This window comes from Macrosteles quadrilineatus, unplaced genomic scaffold, assembly GCF_028750875.1.
Source record: "Macrosteles quadrilineatus isolate MER2022 unplaced genomic scaffold, UCM_ALF_1.0 Scaffold_11__1_contigs__length_5352618, whole genome shotgun sequence".
In the NCBI taxonomy this organism is placed as follows: domain Eukaryota; kingdom Metazoa; phylum Arthropoda; class Insecta; order Hemiptera; family Cicadellidae; genus Macrosteles; species Macrosteles quadrilineatus.
In genome coordinates, this window is record NW_026542604.1 from 4,791,742 (window position 1) to 4,809,945 (window position 18,204).

An 18,204-nucleotide genomic window follows, 5' to 3' on the forward strand; every position below is an offset into this window, starting at 1 on the left:
GCTTGTCAGACTGCTTTATTTTTGTAGAAACTAATCGAAGATGACCCAGCAAACTGTAGACGATATAAGGTTATACGTGTGGTATACCATGTCAAAAGACTTATGAATAATGAAATTCCTAACAAATTTGCTCGTTGTCGAATATTTATGACTCAACAAATAAAAATGACGAATGACCCACTGTTTGAATTTGCAATCGATGGAACAAACCAATCCAGTTGAACACCGTGATGAATAACTTTTCAGAGAATTTGTTAACGAACCGTTCGAATTAACGAAAGTTATAAATGGCCGGAGTTGTGACAGAGGTGTATGGTGGAGTTAAACAATGGTAATTGATGAAGGGCAGCGTGAAGTGCAGTTCGCAATGAATCATACAACTCATTACTGATGCATGAGAAGATGTTATCAGCTGTCAGTCGACCCGGGTCAATCAGCTGTTGATTGATCAAGATGTAAACAAACGTTGGCGCCTCCCGCGGTGTCGGTTAGTGGTTAGGTCCGTGTGTGGTGTTGGTACAACTAGGTAGTGTGTCAGGGTATAGTTGTACAAGCTTTGAGGGGTCAGGTCACATTTGTACAACATTTGAGTGTTAAGGTCACATTTGTACAATATATGAGTAATCAGGTCACATTTGAACAATATGTGAGTTGTCAGGTCACATTTGTACAATATGTGAGTTGTCAGGTCATATTTGTACAACATTTGAGTGTTAAGGTCACATTTGTACAATATATGAGTTGTCAGGTCACATTTGTACAATATATGAGTAATCAGGTCACATTTGTACAATATGTGAGTTGTCAGGTCATATTTGTACAAGGTCACATTTGTACAATATGTGAGTAGTCAGATCACATTTGAAAAATATTTGAGAGGCCAGGTCATATTTGTACAACATTTGAGTGTTAAGGTCACATTTGTACAATATATGAGTAATCAGGTCACATTTGAACAATATGTGAGTTGTCAGGTCACATTTGTACAATATGTGAGTTGTCAGGTCATATTTGAACAATATGTGAGTTGTCAGGTCACATTTGTACAATATGTGAGTTGTCAGGTCATATTTGTACAAGGTCACATTTGTACAATATATGAGTAATCAGGTCACATTTGAACAATATGTGAGTTGTCAGGTCACATTTGTACAATATGTGAGTTGTCAGGTCATATTTGTACAAGGTCACATTTGTACAATATGTGAGTAGTCAGATCACATTTGAAAAATATTTGAGAGGCCAGGTCATATTTGTACAACATTTGAGTGTTAAGGTCACATTTGTACAATATATGAGTAATCAGGTCACATTTGAACAATATGTGAGTTGTCAGGTCACATTTGTACAATATGTGAGTTGTCAGGTCATATTTGTACAACATTTGAGTGTTAAGGTCACATTTGTACAATATATGAGTTGTCAGGTCACATTTGTACAATATATGAGTAATCAGGTCACATTTGTACAATATGTGAGTTGTCAGGTCACATTTGTACAATATGTGAGTTGTCAGGTCATATTTGTACAACATTTGAGTGTTAAGGTCACATTTGTACAATATATGAGTTGTCAGGTCACATTTGTACAATATATGAGTAATCAGGTCACATTTGTACAATATGTGAGTTGTCAGGTCATATTTGTACAACATTTGAGTGTTAAGGTCACATTTGTACAATATATGAGTTGTCAGGTCACATTTGTACAATATATGAGTAATCAGGTCACATTTGTACAATATGTGAGTAGTCAGATCACATTTGAAAAATATTTGAGAGGCCAGGTCATATTTGAACTACCTATATTTAAAAGGCCAGGTCACATGTGAACTATATTTAAAAGGCCAGGTCGCATTTGAACAATATTTGAGAGGCCAGGTCACATTTGAACTACCTATATTTAAAAGGCCAGGTCACATGTGAACTATATTTAAAAGGCCAGGTCGCATTTGAACAATATTTGAGAGGCCAGGTCACATTTTAACTATATTTGAGAGGCCAGGACACATTTGAACTTCTTACAATCATTTCAAAGTACAGTTCACAAGGGTGGAGTTATGGAGGTGTTAATAAACCAAATATTATGTATGAATATTTCATAATAATTTAAATATTTGACATTGATTTCCAAGTTATTGAAATCTTTGTACAAGTATGCAGTGTAGGTCTAATATCCAACCATCAACGTTTTATAAATCTAGAGTCACAAAGTGTGTCATGTGTATCCAGATGTTAATCCTATATTGTAGAACCTGTAATTTCGCCATGTCAAGCGTGGGTTTTATGATTTTTCCATACGTTTTTACTATTACGTAATCACTTGGAAATTTCAATTTCGTTATTGTAGGCTACTCTCGCAAAGACCATAACCGCAATTCATTCCTTCATGATTGGCTTTCGACTGGTGTTATTTGTACTACAACATTGTTTGGCATACACAAGGCGTAATTTCTGTTCTTCGCTGAAACGTTGAGTCCACCGTCGGCGAAGGGAAGCAGCCCACAGAAGGGTGATAAGTAGTGATAAGAGTCAGCAGCGGTTCTCGTCGCCCTGACCCTCTTATCGTCAACAGAGTGTCACAAGTGTAGTGGCGTGATACGTTTGTGTCTCTCGTGTTCGGTGTTCATGTGATGTGAGTTCGTGAGCGATGTCTGGCGGTGAGTCGCAAGATGGCTCTAAAAAGGTGAACCCATTCTTAGATTGTACATAAAAGTAAAACATTTCGAATAGTTTTTAGTTTTGGAAGTCATTTTGTTCGCTTTGTTTGTTGGTGCTGCAGTGTTGCCAGTAAGCAATGTGGATTATTCTTTATTTTCGAAAATCATTTGCTGTGCAGTTTATTGTTTATTTTGTGCACTATGAATTTAGGAGTATATTTTAGGAAATTACGTACATCGTGTACCAGTTTTGGCTATACAGTATTATTTCTTCATAAATACATTTGATAGTAGATCCTTTTATATCACGTTAGTATCACGGGTCTATTGATTATTATTTTCTTGTATAGAGGGCGTTAGTTTCACAAAATTGCTAGGTTGGGGAGTAAAGGGCTTTTGAAGATATTAAGGATTTTATAAACGATTTTGTAACATTTTTCAAAATCTGCGACCTCAATCCAAATAAAACAACTCGATGTGTACATCTTGTGAAGTCCTGAATGGGGTTTAAATCATCCATGTTCCATACCAAACAAAAGATGGTCACTACTCATTCAAAACTACTTTCTTACAATCTTTATTTATTTTTACTCAACGAACATTTTGCTTTATATCCCCCAGTGAAAACGATTCATTGCTCTTGTGCTCACTCGGAAACGTGTTTTGGCACAGACCAAAATAGAACACTCTTGGTTTCGTCTCTACTCTCGTCCGCACAAACTCTACTTATTTAAAGGCAATGCTCAACAGTTTTAGTTTCGGACACAATGCAGCAGTCCGGATATTTGACGATTTCATAGCTTGTTTGTCCGCGACATCGGTGTCATGTCGCCGCTGTCACCCGTGATGAGTTTGTTGTATTTTTCCGCTCTGTTTTGCTCTCGGAAACAGTTTATTACATTAAAAATACAAACAAGTTGCACCGCGTGTTTTGTGGTCGCCGGAATAATTAATAATCGTGTTTTGTTTGTTTATTACGTTTGACCTTGGTTTTTGGAGTAAAATGTTGTAGTTAGGTAGGCCAGGAAAATGTTGAATAGAAAAATTTGTATGGAATTTAAAAAAAAAACGTATTGAACAAAGTACTTTTGATGGAGGTAGGTAAATCAGTTTTTATAGATCTAAAGGTCAAATAATTTATTGTTAACTAGCTGTTAACCACGGGCTTCACCCCGTTTGATTTCATGAGTATTAATAAAACTATTGATGAGTTAGGTTAAGCTGAAATAAACAAACAATAATACAGTAATATAAACAAATAATCACACCTGATTTTAATCTATCTATACTTATTTAATACACAAGCAGGTTTTTTGTGACAATTACTCCTCCGAAACTACTGAACCGATTGACATGTTTTTGGTGTCATTGGAAAGAGGGTAATGTGAAGTTGAGCAGGAAACTTTCTTTTTAGGGAAATAATGAGAGTGAGGCCATGGAGCCCTTTAAAGTTTCGTATTTCTCCATAAGATTAACATTGGAAACAAAAATTGTTACGAAACTCCAGCTGTTGTCAGAAATCAAAAGTGAGAAGAAGAGCATAATTATGTTAATTGTAAACAGTCAATAAGTTTGCTAATTTGGTTGAAATTCGTTTTAAAATAACGCCTGTAATACTTAGCAATTGCTCGAATTTGAGCAACAGGAACACTAGTACTTATTTAATACGCAAGCAGGTTTTTTGTGACAATTAACTCCTCCGAAACTACTGAACCGATTGACATGTTTTTGGTGTCATTGGAAAGAGCGTAACTTGAAGTTGAGCAGGAAACTTTCTTTTTAGGGAAATAATTAGAGAGTGAGGCCCTGGGGCCCTTTTTAAGTTTCGTATTTTTATGAAACTCCAGCTGTGGTCAGAAATTAAAAGTGAGAAGTACATATTTTAACTGTAAATAGTCAATGTTTATTAATTTAACAGTTTGCAGCAAACATCACTGCTTTTAACATCGTTTCAGATGACAATGATTTCGAACTTGGGCCCTTTACATGAAATATAAAGTCAAAGTTGATTAAATTAATTTAATGGAGGCTTCTGTACACCCGTGAATTCGCGGGTAGAACCTCTTGTAAGGTAATAAATTGAAAGAATAACAAACAAATAAGTGCAGCTGATGTATTTTGAACATTAGTTATATGGAAAGTTACCTTCCTAAAGGAATTACGAATTACTTAAAGGGTCAATTTATGAAATAATTGATAGTTTTACGCAAGGTTTCTCGTCATGACGAACATTTTAAGTATATGGTTTATGGGGTGTAACTTTTAGTTTCTCAAAAGTTCATGGGTACAGTACTTGGGATTTATGTATGGATTAGTAAATTTATCCAACCAATATTGTCTTCAAACATAATCTTTGAAAATAACATTTAATTGTTTGTTATGTCACAAAAACAAGTTTTGAGTCATATTATAATGCACAGATTGTGCACAGGTCCTCATATTTTGTTTAAAATCATTTATTTCCAAAGGCTTTATCAGAAATTTGACCAACCAATAAATAGTGTTTCTTGTAAACATCGTAGGAACTATTGATTCACTCTTGTTCTGACTTGGTCAACAGTTTTTCACCGGTTCGCGTCGAGTCTATGACAAGCTGACTGATCAGGTATTGTTGAATTTGTTGACGCTACAGCTGTACAAGTGTACCGGCGTTACTGCTGATTCTGGTAGTTTAACTTTGGTTCAGCAGTGTTTTGTAGGTATTGAGTAGAGAACGTATTTGTTGAACAGAGGCTACATATAGTGCGGAGTGGCCGGGATAACGTCTTGGTAAGGAAAGTGCTATATTACGGTTAACATTGAGATATACTCGTTATGAATTACTGAACTGCGAAGGTGACATGACTAAGGTAAATTTGTAGAAGTTTTGCAGTTGGATTCGTATTTATTCAATGAGTGATTTTATACTCCTCTACACTTTCAACTAATTGAATAAACAGGGACGTAGCTCAAACAATGCAAATTACTGTTTATTGTCGAATACGACTACTTTTTGAGCAAGTAAAACTAAATGGACATTCAGATGATCTAGTATTTATCTAACAAGTTACAGTGGTCAATAATAATAAGTAGGTAGCCTCATTTCAACTATGATAAACTACCATAGCTAATGCTATTTCAAGACGTTATTTTTTTGTATATAATATGTCTTAAAGAAGATTGCTTCTAATTCCAATTACATACAATTGGAATTTTCAGAAACTATGTCGTGGTATACACGAAGCTCAATATTTGAATTGATGTATGTTTTACTAATTTGTATACAATAATTATCTTTGTCTGAATTCCTACACAGTTTTCTTTTGTTCCAGGGAGGACCAGAAAAGGACGAGGACACACACTCCTTTGTTTCAGTGAGTAAACATCCTTATTTTTAACAATACACAAATTTCAATTTAATTAGTTTTCATGGAAATTAAGTTACATTGCTATGTTTTGGTGAGATACTAGATGTTTCAATTGGTAGCTATGAATGATGGCTAAATTCAATGATATACTATACAAGAAAAGATAAGGTTTGGTTGTATACAACCCAAATTTACATTACTAAGAATACCATGCACAAAACCGCCCCGCTATGACACGACGGTATAGGGTAAGAATATCACTCATCCTTCACAACACATGTAGCTTTTCAGTCTTGTATAAATGGAGTGCGAGTCGTTTATTATACAGGGTATTTGGTGGTCAGTGTCAGAGATTAAATACAACATTTTGAAAAAAATCTAAAAAAAATTGCTGTTTCTAGAAGTAAGAGTGAGATATAGGGCCTAACCTTCCGAATTGCGTATTTTTATCGCAATGTGTTTGAGTAATAATTCCTTAAAATCTTTGACACCAACCACAAAACACCTCTATATGTCTCGTTATCTAACCATTTTAACTATTTTGACAAGATGATAAAATATACTATTGTTCTCTGGTATTTACCAAAAAGTTACACACGTGTTGTATTATATAGACGCAAATAAAAGTGAACAATCGTCATTAACGTCACAAGATTGTTGGATTTAAACACACATTTAAATGTTAGTTTGGACAGTTTTGCTTGAAACTTATTCGATAAAAATGCCACTGACAGGGATTCCGCTGCCTGACTGTTCCGCACGAAAACAGTCCTCCAAGCCCCGTCGACTCAGCGGTCCGCGATAGTTTTAGCCCGTGGCCGACGACCAACAATTTCCCATCCCTCATACACACGAGCATTCCCAGCCGCGGTCGCGCATCAGTTCCCAGATCTCACTAATCCACGCGGGTGTAACAATTTGTATGATTTAGCGACGCGCAGGTACAAAACACGCGTAAATAACGAGATAAACACGTGTAGCCGATTTATGCGCTTATATATAGCGTGTGGCAGGTGGCGCGCCGTCATCCGTCTTGGCTTGTCCAAACACGCGCCACGTCCTATTAGAGACGTCGCCATCTCTCAAGCGCTAAACAGTTTTGATTCCGGCGCTTTATTTACCGCTAATGAGGTGCGTCGATTTATTTACCGCCGGCTTATGAGCGGATTTACACCGGCGATTGAGGTAACGGCGGGGGCGGTGGTTTTGGCGGCTGAAGTACTGCGTGAGTTGTGATAGAGGTTGAAATATGTGGAGAGGGTGTTGATATTTTTACAGGGACTTAAGCTTATACTTGCTAAAATGTGGTATAGCACGTCTTTCCAAAGAGTTTTCTGAATTAAAAACTAAAACTGTGTACTTAAATGTTTCTTTTGCCAACATTTCCTATTGCTTCTTCTCATCAGTCTTCAAGACCGGAGAAACGTCCAATCCTAAATTTCATTGTAACAAAGTTTTAAAAGTCAAAAAAGGTTTAAATACATGCTATTAGGCATCCAATGAAATGCTTAATGCGCGTTGCTTTTGCAATTTAATGGATGCACAATAGGAGGTATTTAAACCTTTTTTAGTATCATTTGGCAATTATGATCTATAATCATGTCAGAAGTCAATCTTTAACCTATTTTAGGTTGTCTCTACAGTAGTAAGTAGTTATGACCCCATTTAACATTAGTTTAAATCATTGTAAGGTCAGGCAGTTAAACTTTCAGCTGTTTGGTAACAATTTTACTATCAAAGATGTTTTGTTTATTTAAATCGCCCCAAAGGCTAAATTTAATCTGCTGCAAAATGTTTTTTTCAATTTTATATAAAAGCTTTTTAATAGATGTCGATTCTATTAGCTAATGCATTTAAAACGTTCAAAACGAAAATACCATAAATAAATATCAGTTGTTCTTCAATCCATTCTTAAATTGCATTGTTTAAGATAAACAAAACCCATTAAGCTGCTCTTTTGTGAAAAGCTACATTATAATTCAGACGTGAACTTGGATTCCAAGTTCAACCAATTCAGATAAATCCAGCATACGCAGTATTCAACTTCAATCCTCTGCAAGTATTCAGCATGTTCCTTGTTTTAATTTTCAGCTGGACCCAAAAGCGCGGGAATGGATGGTCAAATCAGCGCAGTCGGATTACCAAGCTTTGCACAAACTTGCTGCTGAAAACTCCAAGCTGGCCAGGTTCAAGGTAAGAAACCACCTAATTTCAAATAATTTTGTATTTTTTTAAGTCTTGACTTGTAATTTTCTTATCCTTTGGTGGTTTCTTGGTGTTCTTTGATTTATATACATATAATTATTATGTTTTCCTTAATTTGTATTGGTCCTTTTTTGTGTTTCTCCTTAGCATGGTCATTTGATAAAATTGAACGCCACCTGTTAATTAAACACCTTTTCCGTAAAAAGCGCAAAATATTACTTTAATAAAAACGTTACTTTACTTTTTATGCTTGTGTACCAACTTCCCGGAAAATCATATAAGGTTGCATTTTCAGAGTTTTCAGTCTCTAGGGAAAGAAGTGGTTGTGTATTAACTCAGCTCAGGTTGGAGTTCATCTAAGTTCTTTTTCCATATTTAAATAAACGCCTATCTAATCTCCGCCTTAGAGAATACACTAATTTTTGCCAAGAACAAAGGTAATTACTATTAAAAAAGGTTGAAATGTCTGGTTGTCACCTTAAGGTCCAAGGCTTGTCCTATTGGAATATGCTAATTTCAGCTCGTACGCCCATCGTCAGGTACGTTGAACTAATACCTGAAATGAGCATAATCCAGTAGACTAAACCTTGGACTTCAAGGTAACAATCAGGTATTTTTACCGTTTTTATTTAAAATGTTAATCAATTAGTCCGGAAACACCACAACAGAAAATTAAGGAACTGTGTTCCAAATTGTGTCCATAATTTTATGAGTATCAATCGGACCTCACCGACGAGTTTTATAATCTAGCGAAGCCATGCTGCTGTATTATTTTGAATAAATATATTTGAATTTCAAATCGCGGTGATAATTTTACACACATAACCAGTGTAATGCAACATTGTGTCTGTTCGAGTCCACTCAACAAGCGTTCCGCATTAATATCAAATCCAACAACTTCGAATCATCTCTCGGAAAACCATCGCGTTTTTTACCAAACATTTTTTTAAAAACACACGCACATAATGGATTAGTCGTGTACGATGGCGGGGTTTGAGCCTGTGAGCCGTCGTCGGATTGTAGACGGTGTCGTGTCGTTTTTATCGGACGCGGGCCAAATCCGCTATTGTCGGTTCGACAAGTCCCTTGACAAAAACAACACTAGCAATAACCCTAAATCCGTCCCCGGGCGAGAGGTAATCCTTATTTGTATACACGGAGCGACCGAGGTAGGTCGGCTCGGGGTGTGGGTGGGGCGATCGGACAAATTGATGAATATGCAATCGCCAGTGCAAGGGAACAGCGGCCGATAATTAAATCAACACTCGGGCTAATCAGCCAGGGCTCTGGGGACAGCGTTTAATTAATATCGGCCATCGTCATCGCAGCGTCGGTGAAAAACGGGCAATAGTCATGGTCCCGAGTCAAGTTTAAATAAACTAAGGTATCGGTCTCGAAAGTTTTTATTTTGTTGTTAATAATGTCGTAGTTCTCAATTCTTCTCGTTCATATAATAATTTTAATCCAAGGTAGGTTCCGGATTGTTATAAATATTAACGTTGGTTTTGGAAAGACGTTAACGTGTTGGAGATTTCGATGACAACTATTTCCCACTTATTTAATAGTTTTCAATTCCTTCAAGTCTTGGTTGCGAACTACCTGGGGAACAACATGTCACAGTGTTCCTAACGTAGAAAAGTAACGGTGGCTTCTCGATCAAGATTTTGTTTGTTTTCAATCCACAACGTTATAGAAAATTACTTTGTAGCCAAATAAGGGGTTCGAAAAGCATCTTTACAAAATACCTAAGACTTGGTGACGTAAACATATCCGGATGTTTTGGGAAAGAGTGGAACTATTCAGTTGGAAAATAACTTAAACCACCAACATTATGCACCTTACAAGAAATATATGTTTGGAGATCGCAAATATTTGGAAAACATTGGATTCCGATGTTGATTTACGTTTACTGGTAGTGTCGTTTATTTATGGGTAGCTATGTACACTGGTTGGTTTAGTCACAAGTAGCCAGTGAGTCAGTGTAACCTCACTGTTGGTAGTGGGCCAGTCTGCCATTCATAAATCCCGCTGCAGCTCCTGGCTTTTAGCTGCCATCAGCTGGCCCTGACGGAACTGTCATTGTGAATACCACAGTCGATGTGTGGTTAGCCAAATTAATAAAAACTATGTTACAACACACTTCGACGAGACGACGAATCTTGACCTTTGGCTATTGATGAAACTAGACTTTCAATAGTCATGTTAAAGTTGCAGCCAATTTTAGAAAGCAGTTCAGTTGTACAACAACAACCGACAGGGTGTCCTGGTGCCAAATACACATTAATGTATAATACAGTATGCATATAATATTACGGCATATTCAACTATCAAAATAATTGTGGGAGAAAATTCAATGTTACTTCCACCATGACCTGGAGCATATGTGTGCAAATTTAAATATATAATACAGCTGGACCTAGATGGGATGTCTACTTCAGTTTCCAAAAGTAGTCTTTCGTAATTTGATAATAGTGCAGTATTTTGTGTGTTAGTGGTTGGAAGCTGCAGTAGTATATATATAGCATTATTTCAAAACAGGTCGTTTTCGAAACCTTTACAGAACCGAACAGTGTGTATCATTCCTAGTGTAGCTATAACATTGACATTCGAATAAAAAGATCCACGGGAGTGTATCAATAGTGAAGAGCTGTACATTACTACCACGACGAAGAGGTTGGTATTTCATATCGTTTCTAGGAGATGCTATTTTATTTCAATACTTACGAATTCATATACAGGGTGATTGGTACTCAGTGTGAAAAAAATTCGTCACCCTGTATTTCGTTAGAAATTATTTCATGGAACAGGCTCTGCGTTCTTTTGAATTTTTTTTGTAACCTTCGTATACTGATTTTACAACTTGCGTATTTTCTTCACATCGCAGAGTCAAACCTTAAACAAACATCTAGAGTTCCCTCTGTTCACAAACCTGAGTATTTGTAACCCTATATAAACTGTAACCAACCTTACTTTTTCAAATCAAATCTTATACTATTCAAATAAGGAAAATTGCAATATACCTACTCTGGAAAAGGATCAAATCAATTAAATATAAAATATAGAACAATTTAGAAAAGTTGAAAACATAGTACAGTAGTTTGTTCTATGTACCACCTTGTGTCTATCATCTCCTTGATAGGGTTTATCCCGAGACTTATTGACTAGCTGGTCATCTATGGCAAGTAGGGGGCGGGGGGGGGGGGGGGGCACAATTACACACCCATATCGCAGATCGACGCCAACCTACCTTTATGGAATTTTAATTAAAGGGACGAGCCTCCCAACTATTTAATACCAGCTGGGCTGCCGGACCGTGCACTGACTGTGGGTAATCTTGAGTTATCGGGATATTTGTTAGGATAAACTATCTGCAGGGTGTCCACATTCTGGAAAGTCAGGGATAGTCATGGAAAGTCATGGAAAAAAGTTTTGGTCATTGAAAGTCAGGGAAATAGGCAAGAAGTCATGGAAATTTCCAATTATGGATGGATTTGAGGGGACCATTCAATGCTCTAGTCAGCCGTAACCCGGACTGTTGTAGCATTTTTCACAAATGTTCGACAATTCAATTTATTACAGTTGTATTATTTTATGAGTTTTCGGTTTGTTTTAGTTCATTGTTGTACCTATTGTACTCCATTGTTATCTGTTATTACATATTTCAGTATTTTCTGCAAAATAACATGTCCAGGCAGTATTATTTGTGTGTGTATGTTATATTATAATTTGTGTGTAAAGTTCGTGAGTCATGGAAATCAATGGTAAATGGTCATGGATAGTCATGGAAAGTCATGGAAATTAATGACAAATCTTTTGTGGACACCCTGCTATCTGCTTTGGAGTTTTACAATCAAATATTCGCGATTCGTTTCGATTGTGAGGGTATCATCTTCATTAGTCCAACTTTTGTAAGTTATGCTCGATAGTCTAACTTAGTATAGGGTTAGTGTTCGAAGATTAGGACATGAATTTTCTTGATTGGGAGGTTTTTTTCTCAGGAGAAATTGCATATGCGTTTTTTTCTTTGGTATATGATGTGCATTTTGATGCTTCGGATAAAGATTGAATAACGAATTTTAGTAAACAGTACAGTGTTTACAAAAAAAAATAGATTTAACGTAAAAAATACTGTCTTTAAATAATAAAGTCTATAATCAAATACAGTTTTGTTATAAAATTAACACTTTTCTTTAAATCTAAATTTACATGTGTGTTATTCTGATTTGTGCACTTCTGTTATAGCTTTCAAATGAGAAAAAATAAAAACAATATCGTTAAGTATTCTTTAAGGATGATTTCACATAGAGGAAAGCTCGCCAGGACAACGAAATGCTAGAAACAACTTTAGATGTGTTTTAATTAAAGACGTCATAACCTTTATTCGTCAATAATCATTTAGGTTATTGTAATCATTATGGTACCTACGTATAGATTTGATCCTAATTGTATTATTTAAAACAATTTTTCGATATAGATCTAGAGGTAAAGTGTCAATATAAAATGTTGGATGTTACACCACTGTCTCAAGGTGAAATGCTGTTTGAGCCGTGTCGAACCACTTCGGTCCAAGTAACATTTCGGTCCAGAATCCTCAGATGTCGCCTGCGGTCCAACTGACTATCTGCTCACTAGTAACACTTTGTCCCAAAAATATGCCTTGGATTTTAAATTGACTATGGGATAGCCCAACTGCGCGTGTTGGTCAGATTTAGGATGAGGAATAGTTTGATGGCCTCCGAAAGGTCAGTCCAACTCCGCACGGTGGTCACTTTGAGTGTAACCAACTCCGCCCGGTGGCCACATCTAATCTCTACGCTACCCATCAATCTTTGGGTTGGGTTAGATTACATTTATAACAATTCAAACTTCAAATACCAACGCTCATTCGTTAGGGCTGAGAGTGCCAAAATTGACCACCGCAACCTTATCAATCCCAATATCGTCTTGGTATGAATATTGCATGGCCCAGTGAAATGTAGACCTCCTACTCAGAAACAATATTTTACCCTCAAGATAGGCAAATCTCTGTATCAAACTCTCTCCTAAGAACTAATATAATTACACAATAATCGCGGAGTTGCAAAAACCCATTGCGACCACGAACGTTTAAATCGCCGGCATAAATCATCGATACGAATATTCAGATCTAATATTACAAGCTTGTTCCTGCGTTAATCGATCCGGTAGAAATCCTACCTGGGAGAAGCGGAGTGATTAAAAACAGTCGAATCGAAATAACGAATGGCCACTGGGCGGTCAATATACGGGAGTTCATTACGGAACCCGCCTGGCTAAGGCGAAAGCAAACAAACAGTCTAATAGTTGCGACCAATTAACAACCGGCCACTACTCATCGCCGCTTAATGAAAAAACATTTATTACAACCAGATACTGGATGATGAAAAAATTAATATATTAGTTTGGAGCGCGTGGAACGGTGGCTTGTTTTCAATCTGGGCCCCACGCAAGTCGTGATGAACGGGGTACGCCTACTGGCTACTTGGCTGACTGGCTGGGGTTGGCTATGTAGAGTGTGGAGTACCACAAGGACGTATCTTTGTTCCGTTGCTGTTTCTTGTCGCTCTAGATGTGTTGCGGTTCGAAGTTGAATTACATTTCACTTACTTACGGATTACAATAACGTAGGATTAATGATATGCCTTTTCCGTCCTTGTTACCGTCAAAGATTAGTTTTTTTATTTTATCACGGCCGTTTATTATAATGCCTAAAATCATCAAGGTTTTCTCAGAATCAAATACTTTGTTTGTTCTACAAAATATGATTAGTTTGTTTAAAAATCCACAATGATACCCGGGTTATTTTCGAGTAGTTGAACAACAAACTTACCTCTTCTTAGATATTATGCATAGAATTTGTGTTAAAATTTGTCAGAACTTGTTCAATTTATAAAATTCATCAAAATAATTTGTAATTCTTAGTTAAACGTCATAACCGACATAAAATGTTATGTTTGCATTCGGTAGACTTAGTATACAACTTCAAACACTATTCTAACGCTAACCGTTTGAACGGGCAAGTTATCGAATTTTATGTCACACTACGAACACTCCTGGGAAAAGCTTGCAAGTCTTTTGGAGGAAACATCTTCACATTAAAGACATATCGACATTGAAATGTGTTCAAAAATTAAGAGTTTCCAAACATACAAATACCCCACGTTGAGAAACTAGGAATGTGATTTCTATAATTACAGTATTTTCTTACTGTCTTTTTGGTCATGAGATATCTACATTTGTCTATTCATGTTAAGATTTTTTATCAGTGGTAGCCATATTGGATTTTAGTTCCATAACAGCAATGTTAACTTTGTAACAGATAAAAAACCCTGTTGTGATAAAATAATGCTTGAGGTATTAAAATTAAGGTTTAGTGGTCCTCTAGGGAGTCAAGATGTTAGTTTTGCCGTTTTCCTCCACATAATAAGTTGATGACCATTAAGAATTGAGCATTTATTAAGAAAAGGCAAAAACGAATATTTGAAATATCATTACCTGATTCCTTAATACTCTTTGTTAGACCTAAACATAAATTTTCAAAACTATATCTTTATCAATAACACTGGCATGCTGCTTAAAATTATGGTATGTTCGGTCAAATTTAACATTGCTCTTATGGGACGAAAATTTTAATTACATGTTTTTTTCCTAGTATTTCCATCACCTTAGGGGTTCAACCGTCCACATCTAGAGGTTTGTCCCAGCGTAAAAAGTCCCACGATTATAATATACCCGGTAATTTGGCTAAACGTTTGATCTGTTGAATATATTCACTGGGAACTGTCCCCTGGTCGACGTAATGGGGTGGTTATTGATATACAATTAGAACGGCATCCCAACACAGGACCGATCCCGCATTCCGGGGTCCCACAATTTGACTAATCTTGGGACGAGAGATTGGCTGGCGTTAGACCATCCCTTCCGACCAGGGGGAATGTGGATTGTAAATTAATTCACCACTGTTTAATTTGTCTGAGAACTTGGAATTTGATTGGCACACTTTTAGTTATATGCTAAAGGTTTTAATTTACAAATATACATTTTTTAGATTAGGAAGTTAGTTGTGTATGTTTGAACAATGCTATAAAAGCGGCTGTGGGTGATTGTGATTATTAACGCCTAAACTTCAAAACGCTTGGTTCATAGAAATATTGTATATTGGCCCTTTAACTGTCACTCGATGGCATAAAGTTTATATAAACTTCTAAAGTTCAAAGGTGTTGCTTCTCAATAGTTCTCAATAGAGTTATTTCGGAAGGGCAGCGAAAACGGGGCATCATAATAATCAAGCAGTTTTGTCTCAAAATATTGTTTCTAATTGAAAGAAAGTTTAAGAAGGACTTACAAAAACAGTTTGAGAATTTCTGGAAAATGTGGCATGCACAGAGGACCTTAGCCACGCTTGAGGTGCTACATCTTACAGCAATAACTCCTATGTATTTTGATGGGACTGCGAAAACGGAGGATTGTGATAATAAGTAGTTTTGTCTCAAAATATTGTCTCTAACTGAATGAATGATTTTAGTAAAAGGATTTGTTGGAAATATTGTTTAACTTACCGCAAAATGTGGAATGCTAGCAGAGAACCTTAGCCATTGCTGCTAAGGCGTTAAAAATATCTTCATCGCATAATCAATTTGTTTCATATGTCCTCGGTAGTAGTGGGTATATTCCGACCGTAACCCAGAAGAATGTTTAGTAGCACCACAAGCACTGATTATGATATGTGTTACTTGGTGCTCAGATGATATCAAGTGGTCCAGTTATGGGCGCCCAACGTCGGGCTCGGTTGTCCTCGCGCTGACGAGGTTGTCATTAGCTTGATATCTTCATTCCTTCGCCTCTGATGACCGGCCACATTATCGCCCCATTTCATTACTTCACCACACTTTAAATCGGATTTGTACAGCGGCTTTTTTGGCGGGCCAGTTACGGCGCAAAAACGGCCAAACGGCCACGTACTCGGCGAGATGGAGGGTGATAAAATGTAACGAGGCTAATACGGCCGGACTATGAGGTGAGGACAGGCTCGTTTGATTGCGAGATCGTTGCCAGTCGTTGCCGTGTTGATAATGTGATGAGAGGAGTTGAATTGCTCAGTGTTGCTTGATATGATTTAAATTAATTTGCCATATTCGATAAGAGGAACTGTTATATTCGTCGATAGATTTAGTCCGTCTGAATTGGATCTCAATCATTGTGCCACTGTTCCTAAATCAATACCAGTATTTTATGGTTTTTAAAGTAATTCCCTACCTGCAGGAAATGCGTAAGTAGTTGAAAGATAACAAGATAGGTCAATGATTTTTTAAATTAAAAGAAAAACGTCCTTGGTCAACATGGTCTGTGTTTGTGCTCTTCGGAGATCTTCAGGAAAAGCTGCAACAGTGACAACTCCTGAATCCCATCCGAACGACGTGGTTATCTTCTTAAGTCTTAAGACATTCCCTGGGGGTTTAAACTTAAATTTAATTCTGCTCAGGAACATCAGTGAGTGATCCCATCTGAGCATGCATGTAACGTGTGACAAACCCATACTCTGCATTCACCAGTTTGCTCTTTAGTCGCAACTCTCCGCAGATCCGTGTACTCGTAACACCGGCAGCCATTTCTCCTGTATCCAACTTAGCATGCAGAAAGAGTCCGGATGTATTTAATCAGAAGTTAATTTGTTGGGGCCGAGGGTTAGGTTAGGTAGCCGACAAGTTGTTTACATAAGGCATGATAAACAGTCGATGGTCGCGCCGTAACTCATCTCGCCCGCTGGATAATTGGCTGACCGTCGCTAGATCTTAATTAATATTGGAATACGTCTTTTGTTTATAATTGACGTTGTTTATCGATATCACTCCTATCGCTACAAATTACTACACAGACAACTAGGCTAATTACAATTCGTCCGGCACAAATTGTTTCCACTCCGGCTTCTGGGCCAATTTGAAATAAACTGTGGACCTGGCATGGGAACTCGATACGGCATTACGGACTGATTGGCTGGCCAATCAGCTGTTGACGGATGGTGCTGGATGCTGGATGCAGATGCTGGTTCTAGGTTGAGGAATATGTGGGGTTGAGGCGATATTCGGAAGGTTGTAGAAGATTCGTGGACAAAGTATAAAAACGGAAAACGCTCTGCAGGGTGGGTTTAACATCGATTTTATGAAATTGCTTTAAGCCTTTTTTGCTAATAGCATTATGGTACTGTAAACGGAAGTAGTAAAAAATTTGTGCTAGAAAGTTGTAGTGGTTTTAGTGACGGAAAAGAGGTGGTCTAAGTTGAAGCCAGCGCTCAGGAACATTGTAGAATAGTAATGAAACTAATCAAGGAAAAGGTTGAAAAATTAAGGGAATAACAAAGATGTATTTTGGAATTTTTAAGCTATCAGAAAGATTACTTACGACCAAGGATGTTACATTTGGATGTGGAAGATTTGTTAGGTTCCTACTGTAGTGAGATTGATCAAATCTATCCTAAGTGGTCACAGACCGAAGCATTCGTTGAGAGTTGAAAGTGAGCTCATGCAAATGCACCACACGAGTATCGTCATGAGGATATCGTTGCTATCTGGCCAGTGACAGTAGGCAGAGTTTTTGCCAGGTCTGTTGTCTGCGGCACTGGAGACATCAAGATGTCCACGTGAGGTTCCCACGGTGATTCATACGTCGTAAACGTCAGAGTACCCTGGTCCGAGGCGCCACCCCCCCGGGGTACAGACATTCCTGGCCAACCCTTGCTGCAACTAGCACGGGTAGTTGGTTTAGCATAACCATTAGCCACACTCTTTCAAGGCGATGATACGTTTATCATGTTATAGGAATCTTTATGGTGACAACGGACATTTTCAATCACAAGTATAAACGGTTTTGGTAATGTGACACATACTTTCTCCCCTTAACTTGTCAACAACCCTTATCTAGGGTAAACGATGGGAGTAACTATGATATTTTATGCTGAGAAAAAGTTGCAATAACTTT

The 18,204-nt window shown here is 37.2% G+C and overlaps 1 protein-coding gene across 1 annotated transcript in view; it reads left to right on the forward strand.

Annotated features, from left to right (window-relative positions):
• LOC129004777 (ankyrin repeat domain-containing protein SOWAHA-like) overlaps positions 1-18,204 on the forward strand; it is a 114,949-nt gene that overhangs the window by 49,788 nt on the left and 46,957 nt on the right. The window contains exons 5-6 of the mRNA XM_054433403.1: positions 5,971-6,012; positions 8,098-8,199. Of these exons, the coding sequence (XP_054289378.1) occupies positions 5,971-6,012; positions 8,098-8,199 (144 nt within the window). The remainder of the gene's footprint in view (positions 1-5,970; positions 6,013-8,097; positions 8,200-18,204) is intronic.